Here is a 24,577-nt window from a genome sequence, read left to right on the forward strand (position 1 = left end):
TGATACCTAGCTATATCACGTAATTATTTACTTGAGCTTACTGGCCTGGATCTTAGTGATCATGCAGTCCGCATCGAAAGACAGAGACGATCGACCCATCCACTCCCGGCAAGAGAGACGCGCAAACCGGATTGGATGAGCCTTACAAATGAGATATAGCCACTGTCTTACTGGGCTTTTCTACTTGATTTACATAAGCTTGTTCGTGTTGCGTGATCAGTAATTTAGACCCTGGCCCAAAACTTAGCTTTCTAGGGAAATAAATTGATAGACACCAAAGGGGCATCTTGCTCTAATCTAACAACAGTCCATAAATCATGAATATACAGCTCCTTTAATCCAGAAACATTCAAACTCATTCTCTCCACTTATACTTCAACAGTATCATTTTCTCTGGTTGGAAGCTCTGTGTCTTGCACGTCTGCCTGGCGAACGAATCTCCCATAGAAAGGCCTCAGAGGGCGGAGATGGTCTTTAAGATGCTCCATGGTTGAACGATCAACTAAGACATTAGTTAGAACATTTCTCATATTATAATAAAGTTAGATTCAAGCAATTGAAAGGCTCACATATTGCGTTCATGCCTTCCAGCGATGGGTAATTAGTTTCAGGTACCTATTGGGTCAGCGGGATTCATGGCGCTAGCAAGTAGATAAACCAACCAAAAGAAAAATCAAGATTAGTGCCAAGAAGTTGAGTCCCCTTTTCAAACATTAGTATGTAACGAGTAGCGGGATTTGGGCATCTTACGTGAAGAAAAACAAAATATTTGACTGTCCATCGCAATGGGTTTGGTTGTGCATCCCACAGGTCTTCCCATGTCCAAATGCCTTGGTCAATGATGGTACAGCAAATACCAAGAGACCAAGGAAAAGGAAATTAATCATAACACTGAAACTCATTCCCACGTCTAGCAGATGTTAGCGCTCGCCCAGTGTACGATAATAGGGACAAGCGAGGCCGATCAACTCACCGCGCACACATAATGGAAACACTTCTGCACTCAGGGTAAATGGGATGGGTCCAGCACCGATCGAGTAGAAGAAAACAAAGAATGTGATGCTGAAGGTTGATACCAAAGCGAGTCGAGTGTTGGGATCGGTCATTTTGAAGAATCCAGCGACAGCGGCCAGACTTATCAGCATCCCGGTCAATGAGACAAGTAACAGGGGCCGGCGTCCTCGCGAGTCAATAAAGCGGTAAGCTGGGAAAGTGAAAATAAAGTTGGCGAGGCCAAAGCCTGTCTGAAGTCAGTCGCCTGTCTTGTCATGGCCCTCCTCTATGTCCACATACCCAAATTATAACCTTTGATTCTGGCAAGGGAGTTAGACAACGTGTCGGATTTTATGAGATCTGACGAATAAAACGCCAACGCATTCATCTACCGACGGCGCATAAATCTTTAGCCAGGGAGAACCCTCTGAATTTTGATGTTTGGTTTCAATAACTCACTCCACATAGTTGTTGTGATAACATCACGATCGACGCCACTATGCACGCCCTTCGAGTTCGCGACTTCGTAAAGAGGTGTCCCATTCGCTTGAAGAAATTACCTTGACTTATCCATCTTTGGTAAACATAGAGCTTGTGCTCATCCGACCACTGCGCTTCTTCTGGTCTCCATACATTGATTGCTTCGGCCTGAAGCTGCGCATGGATGTTGTAAAGGTCGCGAGCGGCTTGTATCTGGGTCCCTCGAAGCTCAAGTAAACTTTTGTACGCCTTGGCGTACCTATTCTTTTGTATCAGATAGCGCGGCGACTCAGGACAGATGAACACCAAGAACAGCAAGACGATAGCGGGGATTATTGCGGTCGCCAGCAGCACTCTCCAACTATCCCGAACAAGGAAAGCACAAAGAAAGCCGAGAAATATGCCACTAAAATTAAGATATTAGATAGCCCTTTACCCAATGCGGGAACTTACAATGCATCAAAGAGCTGCCACATCATCAAGACCTGACCTCGATGTTGGTCGGGGGCTGCCTCAGCCGCGAACACAGGTGCAATCGAAGCCTTCGCGCCAATCTGCTCAAATTGCACATATTAGTATTTTAGCACCGATGAGAATGAGAAATTAATATGGAACAGGTGGGAGGGACCAAACCTACTCCAATACCAAGTACAAATCGGCAGATAAGTAGCTGTTCCCACCGAGTGCATTGAGCGGTCCCTAGTAAGTGATAAACATATGTTAGGACCCATCAGTAGGCTTTGGGGCGCCACAATGATACTAATTACCTATCACCAGACCGATGCAGAACAAGGCAGCAACGAATAGCGGAAGACGCCTTCCAAATCTATCTTGAAATGGATCGCTCAACCATGTTCCTCTATAACATCGTTAGAGTTGGCATCTCAGTGCTAAGATCGACTCAAAAGGTGATAGTGTCACCAACATCAAACTTCCCGAAATCCACGGGGCTGCGTTTATCAAACCGATGAGAAGCTCATCCTTGTTGGAGTCGAGGCCCAATTCCTCCGGCCATGAAAACAGAGCGCTTCCGTTAATGGTGGATTGCTGCCATCCCCTATACGATAATCAAAAAAAAGTCCACAGGTGTCACAGTCGCAATAGATAGACATACTGTGTGATAGCCGCACAGGCTGTCGCCATGATAGTAACTAGGAGCCCCCTAGTTTCCAAGAACGAGTGCGAATCTTCGTTTTCTATTGTTTCATATTCTGGATCACTGAGACCGATCACACCAAAATTGTATGGCTGTTTTGCTAACTTGGCGCCTTTGATGAGAGTGTCGAGATCAACAATATTCTCAAGTTTAAGGCGATGGTGGAATAGTCTTACGTCTTCCACCAGTTGACGAACACTCGTGAGGATTAGAGGGTGGTCGATTCTAATTCATCAATCAATGTCAGTAATACCCGGAAATGATTTTTAGATTTCATGTGTACGAAGCATACGTAGCGGGATGGCCATTATGGTGCGCGTTTGTACTCATCGTGTAACCTTTGCAGAAACACTTCGGTGAAGGCCTAGAGATCTGGACATGCCACAAAGATATACAAGATAAAAGGAGCGTGGGAGTTCTGCGAAGGAGAAAAAGAAGCTAAGAATTACGTCTCCAAGATCAACTCTGAGGAGAAACTTGGGGCTTAGGGGCTCCACATGAGCCTCAATTTCCAGAAAGTGGTCTACAAAGTTCATGCCACAATCAACGCCATAACATAAAGAGTATCGATCTTCAGCCCCGCTTTGCTATTTGGAGCAGACTAGACCGAGGGTGAGATTGTGATCTCGAGACTCACACCTTCAAACAATAGATTCTAAATTAAGAGATGATGCGTGTTTCTTTTCGAAAGGTGAAAAGATCCGATTCAAAAAGTCACACACCCCTCGGTTTTATTTCCCAAAGGGCTCGTTGAGTAGACTACTTAGGGAGAGAAGTAGAGTGGGCTGAAACGTGAATTTGGCTAACACCAAAAATCTTGGTAACTACCCGACTAGCAAAACCTTCACCCCGGACTTACCACATGTCGAGTGCGGGTACCTTTCGGACCTGCCAAAATAAGGTAGCAGGAGAGTATGTTATTCATGCTCATTGTGAGATATCTTTCGCTGTCGGGAAATGGATCGCATCTGGACTAGTCTTGACGAGACTTATTTTGCTTTTTGCCCCCTCTTAGGACCCGGGTGGAATGAAAAGCATGCTAATCGTTGCCGTCAGGACTAAATCACCGAGGCCGTTAGTCCTATCCGCGTTCGCCGCGTGGGAACCGAAAAGCAAACATGCATTAGCTTGTGCATGACAGGACCGTGGAAGATGAATCATTGGAGGACGGCCATTCAGCTTGACAGCCACGTTGATCCTTACTAATAGATGTTTGAGAAAACGAAGGGTCCGATGACATCCGACCTCCAACATTGGTTGGTACGTATGTTTCTTGGCGGCAACCCTCAAGAAATATACAAAGAGATTCTTCGATTTGAAGACTTTACCTCGACCCCCAGATTCCCGGACCGACCAAGCACTGATGTCCTTGAAATCGCCCCTCAAATACACAGGAACATCCTCTTCCTGTCTCTAAACTTAGTGAATCCCTCTTGGCACGACGCCCTGGCCGTCAAAACAGGATCAGAATTGCCCACTATGTTCTCACCTGGCACCGGCTTTGGATCAGCAGTTACGACCACGCTCTCAGAGGATTTAAGTGGCTACATTAGGAGTGAAAAGCTTGTGAGTAGGCTTTACGAGTTATTTGGACAGAAAATCCAGGTTGAAGTAAGCATACAAAGACTCTCGAAGGTCGGCCTTTGGATTGAGGCAAGGTCCAACACATTCTTAGTTTCGCCAAAGCCGATATACTTTCCAAGCCCCGAGGGAAGTAGAAGAGGTAAGTTTTCTATGATAAAGCCATAGGCTTGCTGTTTTGTTTCTGACATTGCATTTTATTCTTCCAGTATGAAGTAGCGTAAGTAGATCGTCCACATCGTTTCTCTGGCCGGAAATTGCTTATGTTTTGGGTAAACCAGCGATCTTCGCGAGTATGAAAGGGTCCACTGGGATTGACAATGGAGGATTGAGGCATATTTTGAGTTGTTGACTGTAGCTTGCAAATATCAACGGAGAGAAGAGCCGCAGGCTTTGATATAACTGTCACGTCGTAGCAACCGGATCCCGTTGCAACCGGCTATGTCCGCCCGGCTGGGTTAAAATAGAGGCGGTGCTGTGCCCGACAGGCCAGTAAGGGGCAACTCATGGATGATCCTTGTAGGCCAGGCTCAAGAGGCCTAAACTCACCCGGCGGCTGCTCCGCCCCATGGCTATCCCACCGTAGCAGTACTAAGCATTGAAACACAAACACACACATTCTGGAAAACTCTGATACCCTATCTGTTGCCCCATCGTACTGATAGCATGGTTCGCTTGTACATACATCATCAGCCCCTAGCAGAGGATCAAAGCTTGGACCCAAGGCTCTCCCGATAAACGCCTCACGCCTCCGCAGGGCCATATTTGAACAGTTCAAGGGCTCTAAGTATCATATTTATGTCCCTAAATTCTCTCCTCTACATCCATCGGGTTGAGTACGAGATAACCACGCGAAAAGTATCACCGAAGTGTTGAAATGGCCATCAAGGCAACATATTCAACTTTCTGCGAGCCAGACGATCCGGCGAATATTTCTATCTACGAGAGCGATGGTGGGTTTGACAACATTGGAAGCTTAAATCCATACTAAGCTTCTCTTCGCAGGAGCCACTCAGGACAAACTTGCCACAAAAGTTTTCACGGAGAACGGTCTGTTTCAACAGCACATTGACACAACTTTGCGTCCACACTTACGCATCGTGTAAGAGTGACTTCATGTTTCAAGTGTATTGAATGTTACTTACCATACAATCTCGGAATAAAGCTCGATCCATTCTAAAGCAGCATTAAGCCCACTACAAATTTCAAGGGACGCCCTTGCGATTCTACAGGACAAATACAATCTCGGACCTGAGCTATGGGACTTGACTGCGACATTCGGTAACAAACCTCTAATTACAGCTGCCGGAGAAGGGGCAATGAGAATCAAAGACGGTGAAAACGGCGTCCGAGGTATATATTTCTAGTAAAGCAGCCCTTTGAGCCCAAAGTATCTAACAAATTATTAGATGTTTCTCACCGATTCACGTTTCCAGTGACAGGAGGCCCCGGTCGCTGGACTATGCGACAGATAGGAATTTTCCATCGTCACGATCCTAAAACACTTCAAAATCTCTGGATTTTCCTTCATGCCAACCCCAATACACCTGTGCAGAAGGAAATTGAGAGTTTTGCCTCAAAGTCTTACAAGGACTCAGTACCTGATTCCACTTGGTTTACACTCCATCAGGCTGTTCTAACACCTTGTCTGAATGGCTGGCGCTCCTACGTGAACCATCTAGGTAACGACGTGGATAGACACGTGAGTTTGTACCACCCACAATTTGGGCCTGTCTAACATCTTAATCTCAGTTTGACAAAGCTCTCACTTTCGTCTACGAGAGCATGAACAATACTGTCATGGCAAAGGGCGATGGCAATCTTGCGGATATCCATAACACACGCAATCGTCTCTTGGACATCCCATCCAGATTAACGACAACTCTGGATACCCTCCAAAGGCTTAGGGATCTGAGCGTTACTCTTGGCTCTCACTCCAAGCATAAAGACAATGGCTTCAAAAAGCTTGCTGCAAGTGCAGCATACTACAACGAACATCTCGAAGCACTTGTCAAGGGGGTTGAAATTATGAAGGAGAAGGTGACAGATATGTTGAAAATGGTACGTAGCCCCTGAAAATCTTTCCATGCTGATAATACTCCGTATCTTACAATGTCCAGATTGAGATAGGATTGAGCTTCAGAATGACTAGCAAGATGCTCAACCTCAACATTTCAATGGTTGACCTGAACAACCGCATGCTCAGTGCCAACGAACAGCTACTCCATCTTGGAAACAAAAGCTTTGACGACAATGCTACCGTCAAGGTTGTGACCATTGTAACGCTCATATATTTGCCAGCAAGCCTTGTATCAGTAAGGATTATCTTAAGCATTTATTTGGTGTGATTCGGTCTAATTCGTGGATCATCCAACAGTCAGTTCTCGGCATGAACTTGTTCAAGTTTGATGATGGCACAACTGATGAATTCAAGATATCCAAACAATTCTGGATTTTTATCGTTGCTACAATCATCTTGGCTGTCATTACCCTCAGTGGATGGTTTATCTGGACTCATAAGGAAGAAGTGATGAGGCGAAAGTCTCGCCTTCCCAGTCAAGATCCACCACAGGCTTCTGAGCAAGATATTGAACTCGAGGAAAGTTGAGGTATCATCCGTGGATATAGAGTGCATTGTCTTTCATTTTCTTCTCATTCTTTGTTCGATTCTGTGTGGTATTACCAGCGTTAGACATTCGTCTTTTTATTTGATTCTCTACGACCGTTTACGACAGTGCAGACTTACGACGACAGCTCTTGTCAGTGGCATAAGGGGAATCACCTAAAAGGAGGTCGCATGGCAATGAAGCTAGCAGGTTTTGTATTATTGAGCCAGCTTTACCACGTCACTTTGAGTCCTTTTCTAGGTACTAGAGGCCTAGGTATTTCCAGTCCGAAAGCTTAGTAAGCAAGCAAGGATGAGGCTCTGCCAGGTGGACATGAGTGGATTATTTTGTTTACGGAATGATCACTGAATCTCAGAGGATTTGGGTCCAAAGCTCCGGCGGCTAACATGCAGGGATTCCTGTCTTGACCAAAAAAAACATGAACTTTCCATCGATTTGGCCCCCAGCACCATTCCGCAGCCCCTCCATTTTCGCCCGGTTACATCCCACCCACTGGCATTGGATGATACAAACACCATCTATCTGGTTCAAATATTTCATGGCCATCCAACATCATGTCCCTTTCCCTAGATTTTCGATCGGCGTCAGGGCGGGAGTTATCCTTGCTCTCCACTCCGGACTCGCAGACCCTAGGATCTCGACCAGTCTTGACAAATGAGTTTCCAACACCACCTGTACCTTCTCTAGACGAGCTTCTACCAGTGCCACCATCGCCACGACAGCCATCTCCGCCTTCCGCGAAACCTCCAATTGAAGTTGATCGCCCAGGCCGCTACTATCTGCCGCCAGCCATGACAGATCTCAAGCTAGCCATGGACTACTTTTCAATGCCAATCACACCGTTCCGCTACTTTGTTGCCCCAGAAATAATTTCATCGCCGGGGCTGTTTCCTCAGTTCATGGATTTACCGCCCGAAATTCATCGAATCATCTTTCGCTTCTGCGACACCCCTACGCTGTTCCATCTCATCCACACGTCTTCCTACACCCGACAGGAATGTTTGGGCCTGTTCTGGCAGTTTTGCGATGAAAATACTTGGTATCGACTAGAAAAATGCTCCGAAGCCTTTGATGGGGAACACCCGAGGATCTACGACTGCCCTGATTTTGCTTCGAGGGTCACACAGGTGGAAATTACCTTACCTTTTCACTGGTTTGGCATGAAACGGGAATTCTGGAGAAGATTTCAAGACATCTTTCCATCAGCGCAACGAGTGGCATTCTATGAACCCCATTTCGAACCCTCGTTGTTCCATGCCATGATCAATCAGCCGCTGGGAAGTGAAACTTCTGCGCTTGATACAATTGCAGAGCTTATGGCGCAGGTGCCCCCCAATATTACCGCTTTGCTTGCAACATCTTACGGTGGAAAGGAGAGCGGGATGCGCTCCCGACTATGGCGCATTCAAGGCTCTGAGCTAAGCCAAGTACTAGATCCGTGGACTCCAATGCGAGTGGTCCTACCTCCAAAGCAGATTCGCCCTGGCATATTAAACCACTTTTTGATAAGTGAAAGACTTGGCACAGAGGCGATTCGCGAAATGTACGGCACAGATTGGCTGAAATGGGAGACTTATTTGCGTTATCCTGATGCCAGCGGGATCGAATGTCCACACCCCGGGTGTGACGACAATTTCCCCAACGAAACTGACTGGAATCAGCATCTTCTTTTGGATCATGATGAGAGAGACCTTAAAAACGCGTTCAACCAAAGCATTCTCACGTATTGTCGAAATACTCCACCTGATGTGAAAGCTATTCTTGATGAGAAGCAGCGTCGCCTCGATGAGGCAAACTTTATCAGAAGTATTATGGTTGAGGAACTGATGCAATGGTACCAGGAGAATGGAGACCAAGGCAGACGTCAATTTGAAGACACGCTTGCTCAACAATTGAAGGAATATGGGTTTCTCACATATGCCGAATCACTCAGCCGATGGGAACTGTTCTCTGACTATGTGTCTGCATGGCTGAATGACTGGGGTGACGAGCCGGGTGATCATGGGAATTACGATTATGACAATTACGAAGTAGAGTCTGATGAGGAGTACCCAGAAGACGAGATATCGGATTATGATTATGCTGGGGAAGAATACTTTGTTTATGCAGATTGAGTCGATGGCTTAATTATGGCAGGAAAAGTCCCATTAAAGACGGGTCGACAGGTTCATGATAGAACATGATAAGCAGGACAGCTCCACTATGTACCGAGGAAGAGCTCATTGTACAGGGAAACATAGTGAATACGACGCAAGAAATCTAAACAATATAGATCATGCTCTCAGCATCACGGACAAGCAACAGCACAGTGACTTTGGATGGCTTCCCTCTCCGGAACGAGCCAAGTCCGCTGTCCGCTGCTGAATCGTTGAGGATCTACTTTTCAGCTGCATTTTCTCTCATCTCCCTACCACAATGCTTCAAGTGAGATGCGCAGGGCCATACCCATTACCAAGTGAACGGCCGGACAGGTTATAGCACCCTCCTCGTATTCGTGTATTTCGAAGAGTCTTGTTTGGCAGAGTAATTAGGCAATTGCAAGTTCTGCTTGCAGCGAGTCCCATTCCCCGAGGCACTGCGGGTGCCTGCAGTTTATCTGAAATCGGAGGCGTGGATCTACACGTCCAGCGGTTCTCCCAGTTACGTATCTTCGATGCGCAATGCTTTGCACAACGGAGATAAGAAGGATAATCCGACACTGGTAACGAAAGCGCTCGTTATATTTGGACCCAGCTCAATTGAATACGATATGCTCTCTGCACTGGAGCATATCAGCAATATGCAAGAGGTGAAGTTTTAACTTCACGGTCCTATAAAAAGCCGAGTGGGCCTCGAAATGACACCCTCCACAAGATGGCGTTTCCTTCCACACTACGGAGCATGGTGTTTATGGACGCAATCGGCAATTTGGCGACGATCAACGAGAATTACGAGGGCGATCACTTCGTATTGCGCGGAATGGGGCCTTTAGTGCCATCGAGTGGGGGCGGAGATCGATCAAATCCCCAGGGGGAGTTTTGCGTCATCGCTTAGGATGGAGGAGTGATGTTGCGAAGTATCAAAGCTGGGAGTAGGAATTCCTCTTCATGGTGGTATACGAGAATCGCAGAGTATCTCAAACGAGGGCCTGGGTTTGGGGGCTTCTGGAATACGGGGTGGATCCGAACCACAGTTGGTTGACCGTTTGAATCACCCACGGACGATCATTCTTGGGGAGGTGGAGATTGGCTTGTTGATGGAATACGGCCGGGATGTGAGGTATGTGACGGAGCTAAGTAGAAGCGAAGTGTGGATGAGGAATCCATGATAAGGAAACAGGGAATCGAGTCGTTAGTGAGACTCTTGTCTTGTTGAATCGAGGAGTGTCGCGGAAGTTTAAGGAGATGGGGACCAGAAGTATTCCGCACGGACGCCACCATATTTGGGCACGTGCGGAGTGGTGGAGTACAGGTGAGAAGAGGCGAGAGTAAAGACTGAAGTATGTTGGAACAATTAAAACATGTGGAAGCAAGATGAATACGATGGATGATAGAAAGTTAGTCCGTGGGACTAGGAGCCATGGAGAATGTCACTGCGAAAAGTCCTCTGGACTCTGGACTCTGGAGAAAAGTTCCTCCCGTGTTCTAGAACGCAACCTAAAATCCTAAAACGCTATAAGCATAAGCGAGAGGCCTACGGACTACAACTACTATACTGGGGAATTCACAGAATATATTATTTCCTCTCTCATAGTCAAGTCCATCAGCTGAACAGAGAAAATTCTTCCACCTTGACGACACGTACTTTGTGTTCAGAATAATCACGACAGGCTCGGCCATTCGATGAACGGCCCCACTTCGTGTCGGGATCTCTTGGGATCTTTTTATAGAACTTCCCCATGAGCCTATGAGGGGGCGACAACCAGGATGACTAACTTTGGGGGGGGATCGGGGCTTCTTCGTATACATCCTCAAGGGCTGGAAGAATAAGTTGAGACGATAGCTGGAGGTAAAGAGCAGTTATTGGTTTGCCTAGTTCATACTTCCGTATTCGAGAGAAATAGAATTGCCTACGAGAGGCTAAAAGGGCCCCACGATCGTCAATCTCCTGTCTCCATAGAGATTTCCTCGTTACACCTGGCCTTTAAGTTTATTTTAGAACAGGCAAGACAGGCAGGGTCGAGGCCGATCCCCATCTCCGGCCGGACTGGTGGTGGCGTCGATAGTTTGCCCGTCCAGCGTCCACACCCTCAAGAGAGAAAAAAAAAATCTGCGCGCCCGGTCATAGATCTTGAAATTAATAAATAAGTATACATCTCGAATCTTTGATTCATACACTTGTGATTGACGGGCGATTTCTGGGGTGGTATCTTTTGTACCTCTACTTTATCGGCACGTTCCGATCACCTCGTCACATTCGCAAGCGCCAACTATTCTTAGCGCAAATCCCCCGCCACTCGACACGAAGACTTGAGAGGGGCTCTCTCTGCATATCACTGATTGAGACCTTTCTCCATGTCATGCTCTATGACACACCTCTATACTTCTTCCTCTGAAAATCATCCTCCTCAACCAACTTCATGTTCGACAACAATGTCCTGTCTCTCGTCGCCTCCCGGTGACCACCGATCAATCACATCCAGACCCAAACTCACGTTACAAACCACATCTCTCCCGCGCACGTTTGGCAGTTCTACTACCGGCCTCTCTCTCTCCTTCGCCGCCGGTCCAACCGCATCACCGACCGTCCGTAATACCTTTAAGAATGCTTACGATGTCGCCTCCCCCGCCTCCGCGACAAGTTCGCCCTCCTCCAAGGCCCCTCCCAGCCTCCGATTCAACGGCAACAAGCCAATCTCTCCATACGTCCACCACGCGAACAACAACCCCAATACCTTCAACTACCGCCCCTACCAACTCCCCATAGGCGTGCGCAGCATCCTACGCAACTCCCCCCTCGAATCAGCCTCGCGGCGCCGCTCTGGCTCCATCTCCGCAGGCACCAGCGGACCCGGCGGCGCAGGCGCACGCCGCGTTTTCTTCCCCGCCAAGAAACAAGTCAGCTACCGGAACCCACTCGAGGAGGAGATCCGCAACGAGCGCTACACGGCGCAGCACCTGGACCTGTTTCAAGAAGACGAGTCGACCGAGGCTGTGCACGGCGAGGCACACCCGGCGCCGGAAGAACCAACGCCCGAATCCGCCGAGGGCGACGACTCTGATTCAGCTAGTCTGCTATCACTTTCAGAGACGAGCAGTGCTTCCAGCGATGATGTGAGCCCGAATGACGGTGCCAACACACCGCTGTCCAAGACCGAGCGCAAAAAGCGGCGAACCCTGCGCGCAGAGCGACAAGTTCGAGCTGTCGCACTCCTCGACGGCTTCGATACAGATCCCTACGCTTCATCTACACCTCAGACTCCCCGCCAGGGCCGAGTCAAGCGCCGTCGTGAGTGGAAGTGGACACTAGGCCCCGTCAGCGCCATCTCGGACGACGCGCACGCCGAATTACCGGTGCAAATACCTGCGCCTCAGCCGGTTGATCCGCCACCTGAAAAGCCACCTAGCAAATGACTATATGGCTGGCAAACAATACTACCATTTTGCATATTTTCAATTCTTGCTTGCATAATGGCGATGCATATATACTATTCTGTTTGACGAATCATGTTCTCCATCACATATAGAGGCGCTGGTGGCTTTTTTCTTGTTTGTGGGTTAGCCCTTTCTGGAGGGGCATCTTATACTATTACATATATTACCTTCTATTGAGGACCAAGCTTCGATCTTGGTTCATTCTTCTCTTCTTGAATATAATTTATTTTTTACTTTCTCTTATCTTTCTCCTGGTCGGTGTTTATCTCAAAGCTCTGAATCCATAGTACGACTATGCCACACTTGTACTAATCATCAAGACAGCATTAGGGTAAAGGTCAAGCGCCGTGGCTGGCAGTATCCCAGAACTATGGCGTCATGCAATCAATGCTAGACAGCCACCCTGGCGGGAAGATGCACGAAGGGGTGCATAAGTGGTCTTGGCAAGTGACGGAGGATGCAGATGGAATTATGTAGCTTGTAGTTTGGCTGTTCCCCGCGAGTTGAGATCGGAGCCAGTGCTACCGACAACTTTGGTGTCCACATAGCCGAGCAGACCTTTGATCCTCAACTACAATAAATGATCAATACCCAGTACTCTCCGACGAAACTTCAAAAGATTTCATTCGTTACAAGTTTAACGATGTTCCAAAATATGAGGTTTGAACTCTTGATTTGTGCCACATGCCTGGAACTGATAGATAGAAAGTTAGCTCCACCTCAAACGGTGTACAGGACGTGTTTTCTCCGAGATGCCATGAGATAGGTCATTTCCGATAAGACTCAAGCCCTAATCTCCCAGCCCTAATTTCCTGTTCTGGTCATTGATTGATGATCGGCGGACTTAACTTCACGCGTCGGGACGCGCCTACCCCGGAGATGCTAATCTATTGTTGAGCCCCTGAGCGAGCTTCTGCTCAGCATCAATTCTCTTTCGCCCGTGTCGAGTCATCCACCCTCATTCAACTATATCAATCATGGTCAACCTCCAGGACCTCCCGCCGGAGCTGTTGACTCGCATCGTCTTCTTTGTCGCCCCGCTTAGAGGTCCTCTCCCACCTGGTTATCTTGAGGAAAAGCTTGCTCAGAAGCGTGACAACAATGTCAATGCGAGCGCCGGGGCCTGTGCTAACACCAATGGTATCAACAATAATGATACTCTTGACGGCGACGATGGTTGGGATGACGTGGACGAGATGGACGACCGTAAAGAGCCCAAGAAGGAAACGCTGTATAGCCGGGCGCACAGGGATCTACGGAATCTCTGTCTAACGTCGCACATGTTTCGAGACCTGGCGCAACCATTCCTGTTCTACAATTTCGAAGACACCGGTATGGCCGGCTTCCTCAGCCAAACCGTCGCTTTCACTCGGGCCCTCTACCTCCGACCAGAGCTCGGAGAGCATGTACGGGAGCTCGATATCATGTACCCCTTGGATGATGAGGATCGACCCAAGCCTCTTGCGGCTGAAGACTTGGCGCTCTTCGAATCTGCAATCAAGGATCTCCAATTGGGCGACAAGGAGAAGATCTGGTTGTCCGGACTCAAGCGCCTGGACCTCAGTGTCCTTACAGCTCTACTGATCAACAGAGCCCCCCATCTGCGTGAAATGTTTCTGCCAGCAGGCCAGGTCCGGATGGATCCAATCAGTCACCTTCTCGACCAAAATCCATCGTTGCTATCTGAACTCCAATCGATCTCCCTTGAAGGGGACGACGAAGAGCTCGATTTCGACCTTGCGCCTTACAACAAATTGATCACACTTCCCAAGCTCAAAGAGGCCAATCTTGAGTTTGGTACTATCACGAATGAAACATTCCCTGCGACCTGGGCACCAGGTACAATTGCTGCCGAAAAATTGTCATTCCTTCGTTGCCATATGGATGTCGTTGGCATGCAAAAATTCATACAAGCCTGCAAAAGACTTACATCCTTCAGCTATAAGAACTTTCGTATAGATTTACACGAGGAGATGCCAATTTCGTGGCGCAAGCCCGAGTTCAACGCTCCGCAATTTTATGAAGCTATTCTTTCGCACAAGGATTCACTTGAAAATCTGTTGCTGACGTTCGCCTACGATCCATGGGACCTGGAAAATCTGGAAGAGCACCTTGCTCGACGCGGCAAGCTGGGGTCGTTCCGCGATTTCCCCAACCTTGGGACCGTGTGGATCGCTCATGCTCTTTTCCCGGAGCATCCCGAATTCCCACCGTCCCTTAAAACGCTGCATGTCGCGGACTGCGAGTCGTCTATCCGGGACATGGTCGGCAATATTGCGGCAGACTGTCAAAAGGGTCTTTATCCGAACTTGACCGAGTTCAAGGTTTTCGCTCGCGATATCACCCGACCCATCAAACTCCCCGGGCAAGTCATTCCAGAGGGAAAGACCCCCGAGCAATGTTTTACCAGCCTTCGAGACCTATTCAAAGATACCAAAGTGGATTTCCAGATCGTGCCGGATCAATTATGGGGCTTGAGAGATCTCATGGCAGAGGATGATTATGAGGGCTACGGGAACTACGACGACGACGACATGGACTATGGTGATATCGACATGGATGAGTATGAGTTCCAGCTGGGAAGTGATTTTGGGCCCGAGCGAGGATTCGGACCGTCAAGTGGAGCTATTCTGAACGCTTTGGCGCGCGCTCTAGGGAATCCACACGCTGCTCATCCCTTTGACGACGATGGCGCAAGTGATAATTCTTGGGAAACGGAGGAGGATGACTGAGCTGGTAAATTTGGCACGGACTTCATTCATATTCCTCTTTTTTATTTTCCCTTCCTTTCGGGCTATGTCCAGATTTAATAATGACCTTATGAGACGACGTTATCCTTATTTGCAGAGTTGGAAGTGGCCATGATATCAGATGTTCTCTAGAGAAGATGAACTGTCATTCAGGAGTCAAAGCAGGCCGCCCGGAGCTTTAGAACATACCATTACAGGGGAATTATAGGTATCGACGGCTTTAGAGCATCGTTTGTCTAAACCTACGTTCAATTCGAGGATCCTCGAGAAACTAACACAGATGTGAGATATCCATATTCATAGAGGCATAAGCATCGTAATGTGTCACACAACCGCCAACCAACGCCTTTTACAGAAACTCTGAACCCGAATATACACCCAATCACCATCCAGCGGGTCTACTCAACTCGTGACATCTCGTGATATGTTCATCTTTCTCATGTCTCTGTCTCAACGTCCGGCTCGCGACCAGTCAGATCGCCCATCCCAATCTTCTTTTTCATCTTCCTCAGCGCAAACTTGGCCTCGTCCTTTGCAAACACAGCATTTCGCGCAGATTTCCACTGCATCATTCCACGTTGCTGACGCTGCTCACTTCGCTTATTGACCTTGTTGATCTGGCTCTGGCTTAGCTGGCTACTGCTAGCCCGCGATGATCCCGCGTCCGCGGTGGGACTAACAGTCGACGGGGTCCAGGACGAGGATGACTCTGTCTCGGAGTCATCCGAGTCGGAGGTAGCTTCACCATCGTGCGTATTCATCACCTGAGTCCCGTTCTGTGCGTCTGAATTGGGAGAAGACTGACCCTTCAATGGAGGCGGCGTAACAGGGTCATGCTGTGGCTCGTCGCGTCCAGGCTCAGCAACCTTATGACCATTAGAGTCTGTGTATGCGCGGGGGTCGTGACCGAATGCACCGCTCCAGTCATGACCGTCACGGTCAATCCACCGGCGTCGCTCGTTGGGATCAGCTTGCTTGAGGACATCGCGGCCATCAATGAGCGACTGCTTGTGTTTCTCTTGGGTTTCGCGGGGAACCTCGACTGAGACGCTGCGCGAGCGAACACCCTGCGACATGCAAGCTTCCCACGTCTCAAAGGTCTCGCGCGAGTCGTTATCAGTGACGAATTGCTCGTGCGACTCGTCGATGCCCGGGGAGAACTTGCACTTGAACTGCAGCCGGCCAACTTCGGTCAGGTCTTCCAGTCCAGGGACCTCCTTAGCTTTCCAGTTCTTTTCGGTGATGTAGTTTTGTGTGAGGCGGGCACCGCTCTTTGTTGTCCAGATTGGAATGTCGATGTCGGTTTCTTCGTTGTCGACTAGATGCTGGAGCCAGAGGACTGCGTATGCGGCTGCGCCCCGCTTGCCTTGGTTGTGGAACTCAAAGACAACTGGGGAACGGTATCTGTGCTTCACTGGCATGCGGAGGCTATCTCGGAAAGTCTCGTCGGAGATATCGTAGCTCAGATCGTTGCCATCCAGGTTTCCAGCCTTGCGAGTAATCTTGCCCGTGCTACCGCCAGTGCGTAGCTTGATCTTGCACTGTCGTCCATAGTCCTTGGCAAGGATCTTGTTGCTAACGAACTCGAAGGTGCCAACGTCCCAGCCCAGCATGTTTGGTGGGAGCTTGGTCTCAACGTGGCGAAGGAGAATGGAGATACGAATGCGTCCAAAGCCGACACCACCATCGAGAGGGTACCAGCGGGTGACCTGTGAGCTGGTCTGCAGAAGATCGGAGAGCTTGATGGGAACGACGCCTAGAATTGGGTCGTGTTCGCGATAACGCTGGTCTCGCACGGTGATGGTGACCACGGCAGATCGCCAGTCACGCACAAAGCGCTCTGTTCCGGCATTGAAGATGGGCTTGGAGCTCACAGCCTTCGGACGAGTGCGGTAGATCTATGAAGTTCTGGTTAATACATGACCTGAAAACACGGGGCGTAAAACATACCAACTGATCATTGAGCATGATCTTGCAATAACTGGTGGGCAAATGGTCGCCCTCTTCCTCGGTGTTCTCGCCGAAGGGCTTCGCAGGTTCATACTCCCTACCCTTGCGGTTCCCTTCACTGCCCTTGATGTTATTCAATTGAAGGTTCACGATCTGATGCACCACAATATGCACGATGCCGCTAGGCCAGATAGGATCCGGCGGGGTGTGCATAACAGCATCCTCTTCATCATTAGTGATAGTTCCCTTCTCATCTTCAAACCTTGGGTCTCCCTTAAGGTTATCAGGAAGATCCTTCTTCTTGCCATCTGTGCGCAGCTCGGGGCGCAACTTGGGCTTGCCAAAGTATCCAACTTCCCAGTGTAGCTGACCCGGCATCTCGCTGCCATCGTCTAGACCTTGCAGTTTGGAGACCTGAGGATACATGCGGCCGGGATGCTGGAGCATTTCCCGAATGGGTAGCTCAACTTTACCGCAGATATCGTCCGCCGTGTTACGGTCCGAGTCCCAGAGCTCAATGCTAAGGTTTTCATCCGCTTTGATCAGCTCCGGTGTGACAATAAGCGCAGCAGTCTCTTCCCAGATGGGGTTGAGGTCGTCCGTGATAACACGAGTGCAGTACATGGGCTTGCCATACTTTGAGAACGACAGGTTAATGTACGGGTCACTGCCACCACCTTCACTACCACGTCGGTCTTGCTTGCTCAGGCCAACTGCACGGTGAATACGAATCCACATGACACCAAGCGCTAGAGTATCCTTGTGGATATCGTCACCCTTTAGCATCATGCTAAGATCCATAGTCATCGACTTTGGGGCTGCGAACATGGCGCAGGCGGCACCGATAGCATAGTTGACAAAATTTGAGATCAAAGGAAGATTAAGAATGTTCACACCACGACGGATCATAGGCACGCAGCCTGCACGTACGTGTGGAATACCCACTAAACTGAAAGTTACCTCCTTCATGAATGGTGGCTCAGGCATCAATTGGAAGCGCAGTCGGACTGTACCAACCAGCTCGGTCAACTCGACAAAAACCGGGAACGGAACCCCAAATAGACCACGGATACCCAAATAGAAGACCAAGTGCATATGCATATTGCGAGCCTTCGACGAAGCAGATCCGCTACTAGGCTTTGCGTGGTATGCAAAAGAAGCTTCCATATTGTAGTAGCTCCCACCTTCTTCGGCGGCTGCAGCCTCTTGTGGATCCTTGTTCTTGATATTTTCCTCATGAATGTTATCTTTGAGATTCTGGACGTGCTCGTCGGGTAGAGCACGCATACTAAGGATTCGCAAGGGGTTGTTTCCTTGGTCTATCTCCGCAATTCGGACGTTCTCGACGACCTTGGGAGCGGATGCTTGCATAATATCTTCGATTGTGTCGGCCATGGGTGTCAACATCTCAGGATTCATAAGTCCCCACGCCACGGTCAGGAAGGAATTCATCCATTCGACAGATTCTGGAAGTAGATTCGCAGTGGCCTTTTGAGATTATCTTTGGTCAGCATGTGAAAATATCAAGGCATTGATTGAAAGAGGTGGGGATTGTACCATTTGACCGCGCATCTGCTCACTGCTCCATTCCATTTCCTTGCCACTCTTGATTACCTCTTGCACCCATAGCCAGACACCGCTCGTAACGCAAAATGCTAGCGGAATGAGTCCGAGGAGGGAGCCTCCAAAGGCCCGCCCGAGAACAATGATTGCAAAGGGAATTGCAATACATAGTGCTGTTCCGCGCTTCTCTAGTTGGTCAAACATAGGCTTGTATGAGACTGTGGGAGTAGGGTGGAAGAGGATGTTGGTCTTCTCGCCACGGATAGGAACGTCGGAGGTCGTGCCTTCGGCAATGGGATCAGGAGGAGCGGTGATGTCTTGCTTCTCCTTGTACTCGGAGAGCTCTTGATCATGGCTGGTTTTGTGTTCCTAAAGATCTCATCAACACTGTGCTTCAATACAAGTCATATGTTACGGATTTGTGCTCACAGTCGGTCGACCAAGATTGGCGTTGGGTACGGTTAACTGTGGAAATTGATCAGTCAATGGTATTCGTAAGGCCTATGGCAAGAAATGTGACAAACCTTTGGGTTCTTGACAGCTTCCATTGAAGAAGGTCCTTGATCCTCGACTCCAATCTCTTTTCCAGTTGTCGGATCGGTCACCATGCGAACATTGGCTTGAGCAACTTCACGGGCCTCATGGACCATAACCTCTGTTTGTGCTCCATCATCCGGTCTTCCAGACTTATATTGCTCTTGCTGTTTCAAAGCTGCCCGTTGCTTTCTGGCCTTGTTTTCTGCATCAATTCTCTTGTCCCGCTCCTTCTTCTCCACGTCGAGGCGCTCGATGAATTTCTGCACAGTAGGAATGGGATTGGCACCGCTCCAATGTTCACCAACGCGGTGGCGGTCGGGTTCACCAGTTCCCTGGCCGGTAGACGCCATTTTGGTCGTGCAACACGGATTCTAGGAACGCGTATATGCTGGGAGGTATCAGTGTGGTCGTGTGTAGGTGGAAGTGGTCAAGCAGGATTCCCTCGCGACAACCCCCACTTCGTGCAGAAGAAAACTGAGGAATTGGGCAACTCAAGCAAACGGGGAGCTGTCAAAATGATTGATATAGAACCCCGAGAGAAGCTGTCAGCCCATTAGGCCTGGCAGCCAGCGCGGCCAAAGCTCTCCCCAGAACTACGTCATCGGCAGCCGAGAACCCGGGAAATGTTATGACGATGCCAATCCCCATTGCGATTTACAATTGGCGGGTCCATCATTTATCTGCGGACTCTGAAGCCATAAATAAATGATCTACTTTCCTTCCCCACATCTCTTGGCTCCATACCTGCTGGGGGGTGTTGCCCTCTTCGTCCAGCCCAGCGGGATTCTGGTCTTGGCATGGTGAGTCCATGCAAGATAGCGGATTTCGCCAGAGAGCAGCTCCTGGAACTCTTCCTATATCTCATTAATTTGGTCTATGAAATTAGAATCTCGCAAATTTATTAGTACAAGTATCACCAAGGGAAAAAATTATAAGATTTTGCATTCGTGATTGACCATCCGCTGGCTTCAAGGAGAGAGTACAACAGTACAACCAAATGATGTCACCAGAATCCCTTACGATGATATCAATGATGCCTATCACGCATAATACACGATTTTTATGTCACCAAAGAGCATTCTAGCCACATATATCCCTCGCTGAGGACTCTGGATATTCAACCATGTTCGTTGCTGAGGCCCCCGCGCGATTGTGTTGTACAGACGTCGGATGTATCACATAGGTGTCGATATTTCAACCGTCGATCTGCTAGTTCAGCAATCGTCATAACATCTTTTGAGTGCATTACCATCATCCACTAGGTAGAGAAGAACAGCTCTATCAATTCTAGAACCTTGTAACTGGCTTTGCGCGGCCCTGGCGTGTCGCACCGCAAGATTTGCAAGGCCATCGGGCATCTTACGCCCCATTGATCAGTCGCTGGATAATTAGTAGGCAGCTATAGGTATGCGGGGGAACATGAGAAGATACTAGCCACCTGAGAGCCCTGTGGAACCTTATGAAGAAGGTCCACGTCCTTGTTGGAATGTAGAAGCTATAGGTAGGTGTTTAGCGATATATCTACGTAGGGGTTCGGCTGAGATCCACAAGTCCAGACATGCCTAATGGAAATCAATTAAGATCTCAATCACAAGGGTACCGATATATTGTTGATATTTGAAGGCAGAGATCAGACTAAACCTAAGCTAATTTCCGTCCAATCGTTTAGATAGATCTACTCGAGGTGGATGAAGTGTGGTGATCGAGGATAGAGCAAGCTCAACCTTGACAGCTGGGTTTTAGTGGAGTGATAGCTGTGCTTATCGCCACGGGACCTTCTCACCTCCGCCCACTTTCGGACTTCACCTCGTCACTTGCGATCGCACATCAGCCACAGTATCTCCTTTGCATCACCAGCCAGTGGATTCCTGACGCCTATTCGCACCTAGACTCCTTTTGCGAGCCACTGTGTACCGTCACCCATCAGCAATGTCTACTCCCGAGGAGTCGCCCGCCCAGCGCGCCGCCCGCCTGCGACGTGAACGCCGTGAGGCGAAAATCAAAGAGAGGAGGCTCAGCTCGCCTGGACAAGATTACTAGTCTCAGTGGCCGTACTCCCCAGTCAGGTAGGTCTTGAAACATGTGATTCAGATACTCCGACGCCTTAACCGCCTAGGCTGTCTCAATGTGATGCCATGTGGCTAACGGCTTGGTCCCATACAGTGCGCGAAGAAGCTTCACCATCTCCCCAGCTTGCAGTCTCGCCATCTCCTTCTCCCGTACCACAAAGCCGTCCAGCATCAGCTCCTCAACCAGATATGCCGTCCGCAGATTCCCTCCAAGCCCAACAAGAAGCCTTCCGTGCCATGTTGCGACAGGTGGCCCCAGATCAAGGACAACAGAATGATGTCGAGGACCCAACACTGAAGCTACTGGAGAATCTCTTGGGCGCCATGCCTGGTAGTCCCAATGCACCCCCACCCGGCGCTCCAGGTGCCCCAGCGGCCCAGGGTGCTCCGGGCGCTATGCCTGGCCAGTCGGCGGCAGGATTCTCCCCTGCTGCCATCGCATCTGCACTCGGTGTGCCACCATTCCTCGCCAACATGCTAGGTGGAGCATCTCAACCGCCGACTGAGCAGGAGCAGAAGACTGTAAGGATATGGAAGGGCCTACATGTCGTGTTCGCGCTTGCGGTGGCCATCTATCTACTGTTCATCATTGGGGCATCAGTTGCGACCTTCGGTAGCCCACCACCGAAGCCCGCTACTGCCCAAAACCCGTTTTTGATCTTCGTGACTGGCGAGATGGTCCTTACTGGAGGACGGGTGCTTTTCGGTGGGAAACAAGCGGGGCTTGGGATGGTGGTGCAGCTATTCAGGGACATTGTTCGAGACGGAAGTCTCGTACTGTTTGCGCTTGGTCTGGGTGCTTGGTATACCCGCGAGTGGCAGGCTGTTGCTTAGGAGGCTTTCGATTTGATTGATTCAAAATTAGCGTGGCATGAATGATTGACCTCTCACGATATGAATTGTAGATCATTCCTGTATGAAACGGAACTCCTCAGTTTGGTGCAAAATAAAACATATATGCTTTCGAATTTACGCTGGTTCAAATTATCATTTTAGCCCCCCAGTCTTGTCTCCCAATAGAAGCAAAGTGGGAACGGCGCTCTTAATCGCTTTGCGTCCTTTATCCTATGTCAGGTTCATATGACCAGGATATTATGAGAATTTCATTATTCGGAGCCTTCTTCATCGAATACTACATACAGCAGGCTTTGCCAACGCGAGCCGCACTCGTTGTCTATTTCTACATGCAGAGAACGCGGCCCTTTGTTCAAGTCGAGGGACTGGCGATCGCCCTCTGAGATGGCAAAACAGCATTCCGGAGAACGCCCATGGTCGCCGAGTCCAAGCCCCAGTCACCAACCCATTGATCCATGCGTGCCCCATTCCTAAAGTGCTCCGCCAAGTGCTGAGCTCGAACGGCCCATGTAGGCATGGTAATCTCGCAGAATCCGCACCGACTTTGAACATTTGTCCCCGTGCCACGCCATGCATCAAGGTCTGGAGCGGGGGGTTTGGTGCAGGCATGGAACTTTCGCAGGTGCTGCCATAAATAATCTTTCCGGCTGAATGAGCGCTCGGCTATAGGCTTCTCAGCACAGATCTGGAATTCATGCTCTTCCCAGTGATTAGGCGTCGGGAATGGTGTATCGCAAAAGGAGCAGCCTACTAGCTGAACACTCCATTGCTGTTGTAGCTCGATGAGATTCGGTGTACACACCCAAGAATCCAGTTGAAGATGAACACTCTTTTCATGGCGGGTCCAATCATGTCGTTTTTTGAATGACTGCGTGCAGAAAGTGCACTGATATTGGTGTTCTTCTCCGTTGGATTGTTGGCGTGAATGCCCACGGCGACGAGGTCGTCTTGCCTGTGAAGGTCGTGGGAATGAGCTTCTTCCCCCTTCCCCACCCGACTGATAGCTCCATGCAGACGAAACGCTGTCCGAAGTCTCCGAGGCCCTACTCCCCACACTCGAGATAGATGATGCAAGATGGGAGGATGTCTCGTCGAAGTTGAATAGATCCATAGGAGAGCGATCAAATTGGAACGGGTCCATCAGAGCGTCGGAATCACCAGAAGCTATAGCTTCTTGGATGGCTGATTCAGGGACAGACTCGTCCTCTGGTGGTGATGCTTGCCATCGCTCCATTGGAGTCATGGAGCTCAGCGTGCTCGTGACGAGAGGGGAGCCGGCCCGGATGCAGGTGGTAGATGCAAGATTGTGTGATTGAATTTTCTGCTTTTGCCGCCGGCGAGCGTTGGCAAACCATGTAGACAATCGCTTTTGAGAGAAGCCTGTCTCACGAGAGAGTCGGGCTTTCTCATCATCATCGGGATAAGGAAATTCCTGGTGCTGATAGAACCATTCCCGTAGGACTCGTGCACCCTTCCGAACGAATTGTTTGGATTCTTTTCGTTCCTCTCCATAATGAGAGTTAGACAGCAAATCTCCATCCTGATTATAATAGTCAGCCGTGTCACTTGATTGATTCTATTCTGGGCACTCACGATATTCTCCGTGTGCTCAGGCAGGCCATGCAGATGGCCTAAAACTGGGGTGTAGGTCTCAAATCCAGCTGCGACACGCTTTTCTCCCTTGGCAAGACTGCACTCCCGGAACAAAGCTACACAGCTTGAGCATGACGTGACCGGGTTTGGATTTGCCGATGTAGTGCGTAAAATTAGACACTGAAGCCGGTGTTTGCGACAATGGCTGCAAGGGACTGGGGGGCGGTAAGCTCCATCAAGCCACTGGGAAACATTTCCAATACTTCGAAGGTGGAGTTCAGAAGTAGAGCTCCCATCCTGTAGATCTTGAAAGGGTTGGGTTGAGATATGGCCTGTGTGAGGCTCTGCGTTATTCTCCCCGGTAGGCGACGTGAGATCTTGATTGGTTTCAAGACCCGCCCATTGGGGCCAATCTAGATTGGTGGGCTCGGACGAGCAAAAATAGAAATCGTTCAAGGCACTCCAGTCAGCAGTAGGGTCATCCAGTGCCCAGCCCCCAGGAATTTCGGATTCGAGGATGCTCTGTAGGCCCGAGTCTGGCAGTGACTGTGGCAACTGCCGGGACGACGCAGGGTCGGAATGTTGTTGCGAGTCCATGGGGAACGGGTTCTCAGCACCTCTCCGGTCGATTTCGTAGAGACGCATGTCCGCCTTTTGGCTTCAAACCACGAAATATCCGCTCTTCATTTGAATAAATTGCATGTGACTCTTTGGCGTCGTGATATTCAACCTTGTATGTCACTGACTCATCCCCGCTAACCCAAGGCGGTTAAGGACACAGTGGAGTTATCCCCCAAGTCATGCTTAGTCAGCATGTACTCCTGAGACGGTACCGGAGCAGTTCATGCTT

At 49.3% G+C, this 24,577-nt stretch overlaps 9 protein-coding genes across 9 annotated transcripts; 6 read left to right on the forward strand and 3 right to left on the reverse strand.

Annotated features, from left to right (window-relative positions):
* Positions 1 to 920: 920 nt before the first annotated feature.
* Positions 921 to 2,959, reverse strand: N7496_002809 (Major facilitator superfamily domain general substrate transporter; the record flags this gene model as incomplete). Its single annotated transcript, XM_056695740.1, has 9 exons — positions 921 to 1,240; positions 1,294 to 1,381; positions 1,453 to 1,879; positions 1,927 to 2,027; positions 2,111 to 2,172; positions 2,241 to 2,332; positions 2,399 to 2,530; positions 2,588 to 2,854; positions 2,922 to 2,959. The coding sequence occupies 9 exons, from the start codon at positions 2,957 to 2,959 to the stop codon at positions 921 to 923; spliced, it is 1,527 nt and encodes a 508-aa protein (XP_056557952.1).
* A 2,128-nt stretch (positions 2,960 to 5,087) lies between these two features.
* N7496_002810 (uncharacterized protein) lies at positions 5,088 to 6,818 on the forward strand (the record flags this gene model as incomplete). The annotated part of the gene is made up of 7 exons (XM_056695741.1): positions 5,088 to 5,163; positions 5,216 to 5,312; positions 5,376 to 5,563; positions 5,620 to 5,912; positions 5,963 to 6,271; positions 6,331 to 6,525; positions 6,588 to 6,818. 7 exons carry the CDS (start codon positions 5,088 to 5,090, stop codon positions 6,816 to 6,818), a joined length of 1,389 nt encoding a protein of 462 aa, XP_056557953.1.
* A 573-nt stretch (positions 6,819 to 7,391) lies between these two features.
* On the forward strand, positions 7,392 to 8,951 carry N7496_002811 (uncharacterized protein; the record flags this gene model as incomplete). The annotated part of the gene is made up of 1 exon (XM_056695742.1): positions 7,392 to 8,951. The coding sequence occupies one exon, from the start codon at positions 7,392 to 7,394 to the stop codon at positions 8,949 to 8,951; it is 1,560 nt and encodes a 519-aa protein (XP_056557954.1).
* Positions 8,952 to 9,252: 301 nt separating this feature from the next.
* Positions 9,253 to 9,637, forward strand: N7496_002812 (uncharacterized protein; the record flags this gene model as incomplete). Its single annotated transcript, XM_056695743.1, has 2 exons — positions 9,253 to 9,261; positions 9,392 to 9,637. The coding sequence occupies 2 exons, from the start codon at positions 9,253 to 9,255 to the stop codon at positions 9,635 to 9,637; spliced, it is 255 nt and encodes an 84-aa protein (XP_056557955.1).
* Positions 9,638 to 11,408: 1,771 nt separating this feature from the next.
* On the forward strand, positions 11,409 to 12,389 carry N7496_002813 (uncharacterized protein; the record flags this gene model as incomplete). Its single annotated transcript, XM_056695744.1, has 1 exon — positions 11,409 to 12,389. One exon carries the CDS (start codon positions 11,409 to 11,411, stop codon positions 12,387 to 12,389), a length of 981 nt encoding a protein of 326 aa, XP_056557956.1.
* Positions 12,390 to 13,387: 998 nt separating this feature from the next.
* Positions 13,388 to 15,142, forward strand: N7496_002814 (uncharacterized protein; the record flags this gene model as incomplete). The annotated part of the gene is made up of 1 exon (XM_056695745.1): positions 13,388 to 15,142. The coding sequence occupies one exon, from the start codon at positions 13,388 to 13,390 to the stop codon at positions 15,140 to 15,142; it is 1,755 nt and encodes a 584-aa protein (XP_056557957.1).
* Positions 15,143 to 15,597: 455 nt separating this feature from the next.
* On the reverse strand, positions 15,598 to 19,560 carry N7496_002815 (C2 domain protein; the record flags this gene model as incomplete). Its single annotated transcript, XM_056695746.1, has 5 exons — positions 15,598 to 17,058; positions 17,111 to 18,598; positions 18,668 to 19,042; positions 19,103 to 19,138; positions 19,198 to 19,560. 5 exons carry the CDS (start codon positions 19,558 to 19,560, stop codon positions 15,598 to 15,600), a joined length of 3,723 nt encoding a protein of 1,240 aa, XP_056557958.1.
* Positions 19,561 to 21,139: 1,579 nt separating this feature from the next.
* N7496_002816 (uncharacterized protein) lies at positions 21,140 to 22,113 on the forward strand (the record flags this gene model as incomplete). The annotated part of the gene is made up of 2 exons (XM_056695747.1): positions 21,140 to 21,197; positions 21,374 to 22,113. The coding sequence occupies 2 exons, from the start codon at positions 21,140 to 21,142 to the stop codon at positions 22,111 to 22,113; spliced, it is 798 nt and encodes a 265-aa protein (XP_056557959.1).
* A 373-nt stretch (positions 22,114 to 22,486) lies between these two features.
* N7496_002817 (homeobox domain-containing protein) lies at positions 22,487 to 24,372 on the reverse strand (the record flags this gene model as incomplete). The annotated part of the gene is made up of 2 exons (XM_056695748.1): positions 22,487 to 23,674; positions 23,728 to 24,372. 2 exons carry the CDS (start codon positions 24,370 to 24,372, stop codon positions 22,487 to 22,489), a joined length of 1,833 nt encoding a protein of 610 aa, XP_056557960.1.
* Between the last annotated feature and the right edge of the window lie 205 nt (positions 24,373 to 24,577).

This window comes from Penicillium cataractarum (genome assembly GCF_028827025.1).
Source record: "Penicillium cataractarum strain IBT 29864 chromosome Unknown utg000002l, whole genome shotgun sequence".
Lineage (NCBI taxonomy): Eukaryota > Fungi > Ascomycota > Eurotiomycetes > Eurotiales > Aspergillaceae > Penicillium > Penicillium cataractarum.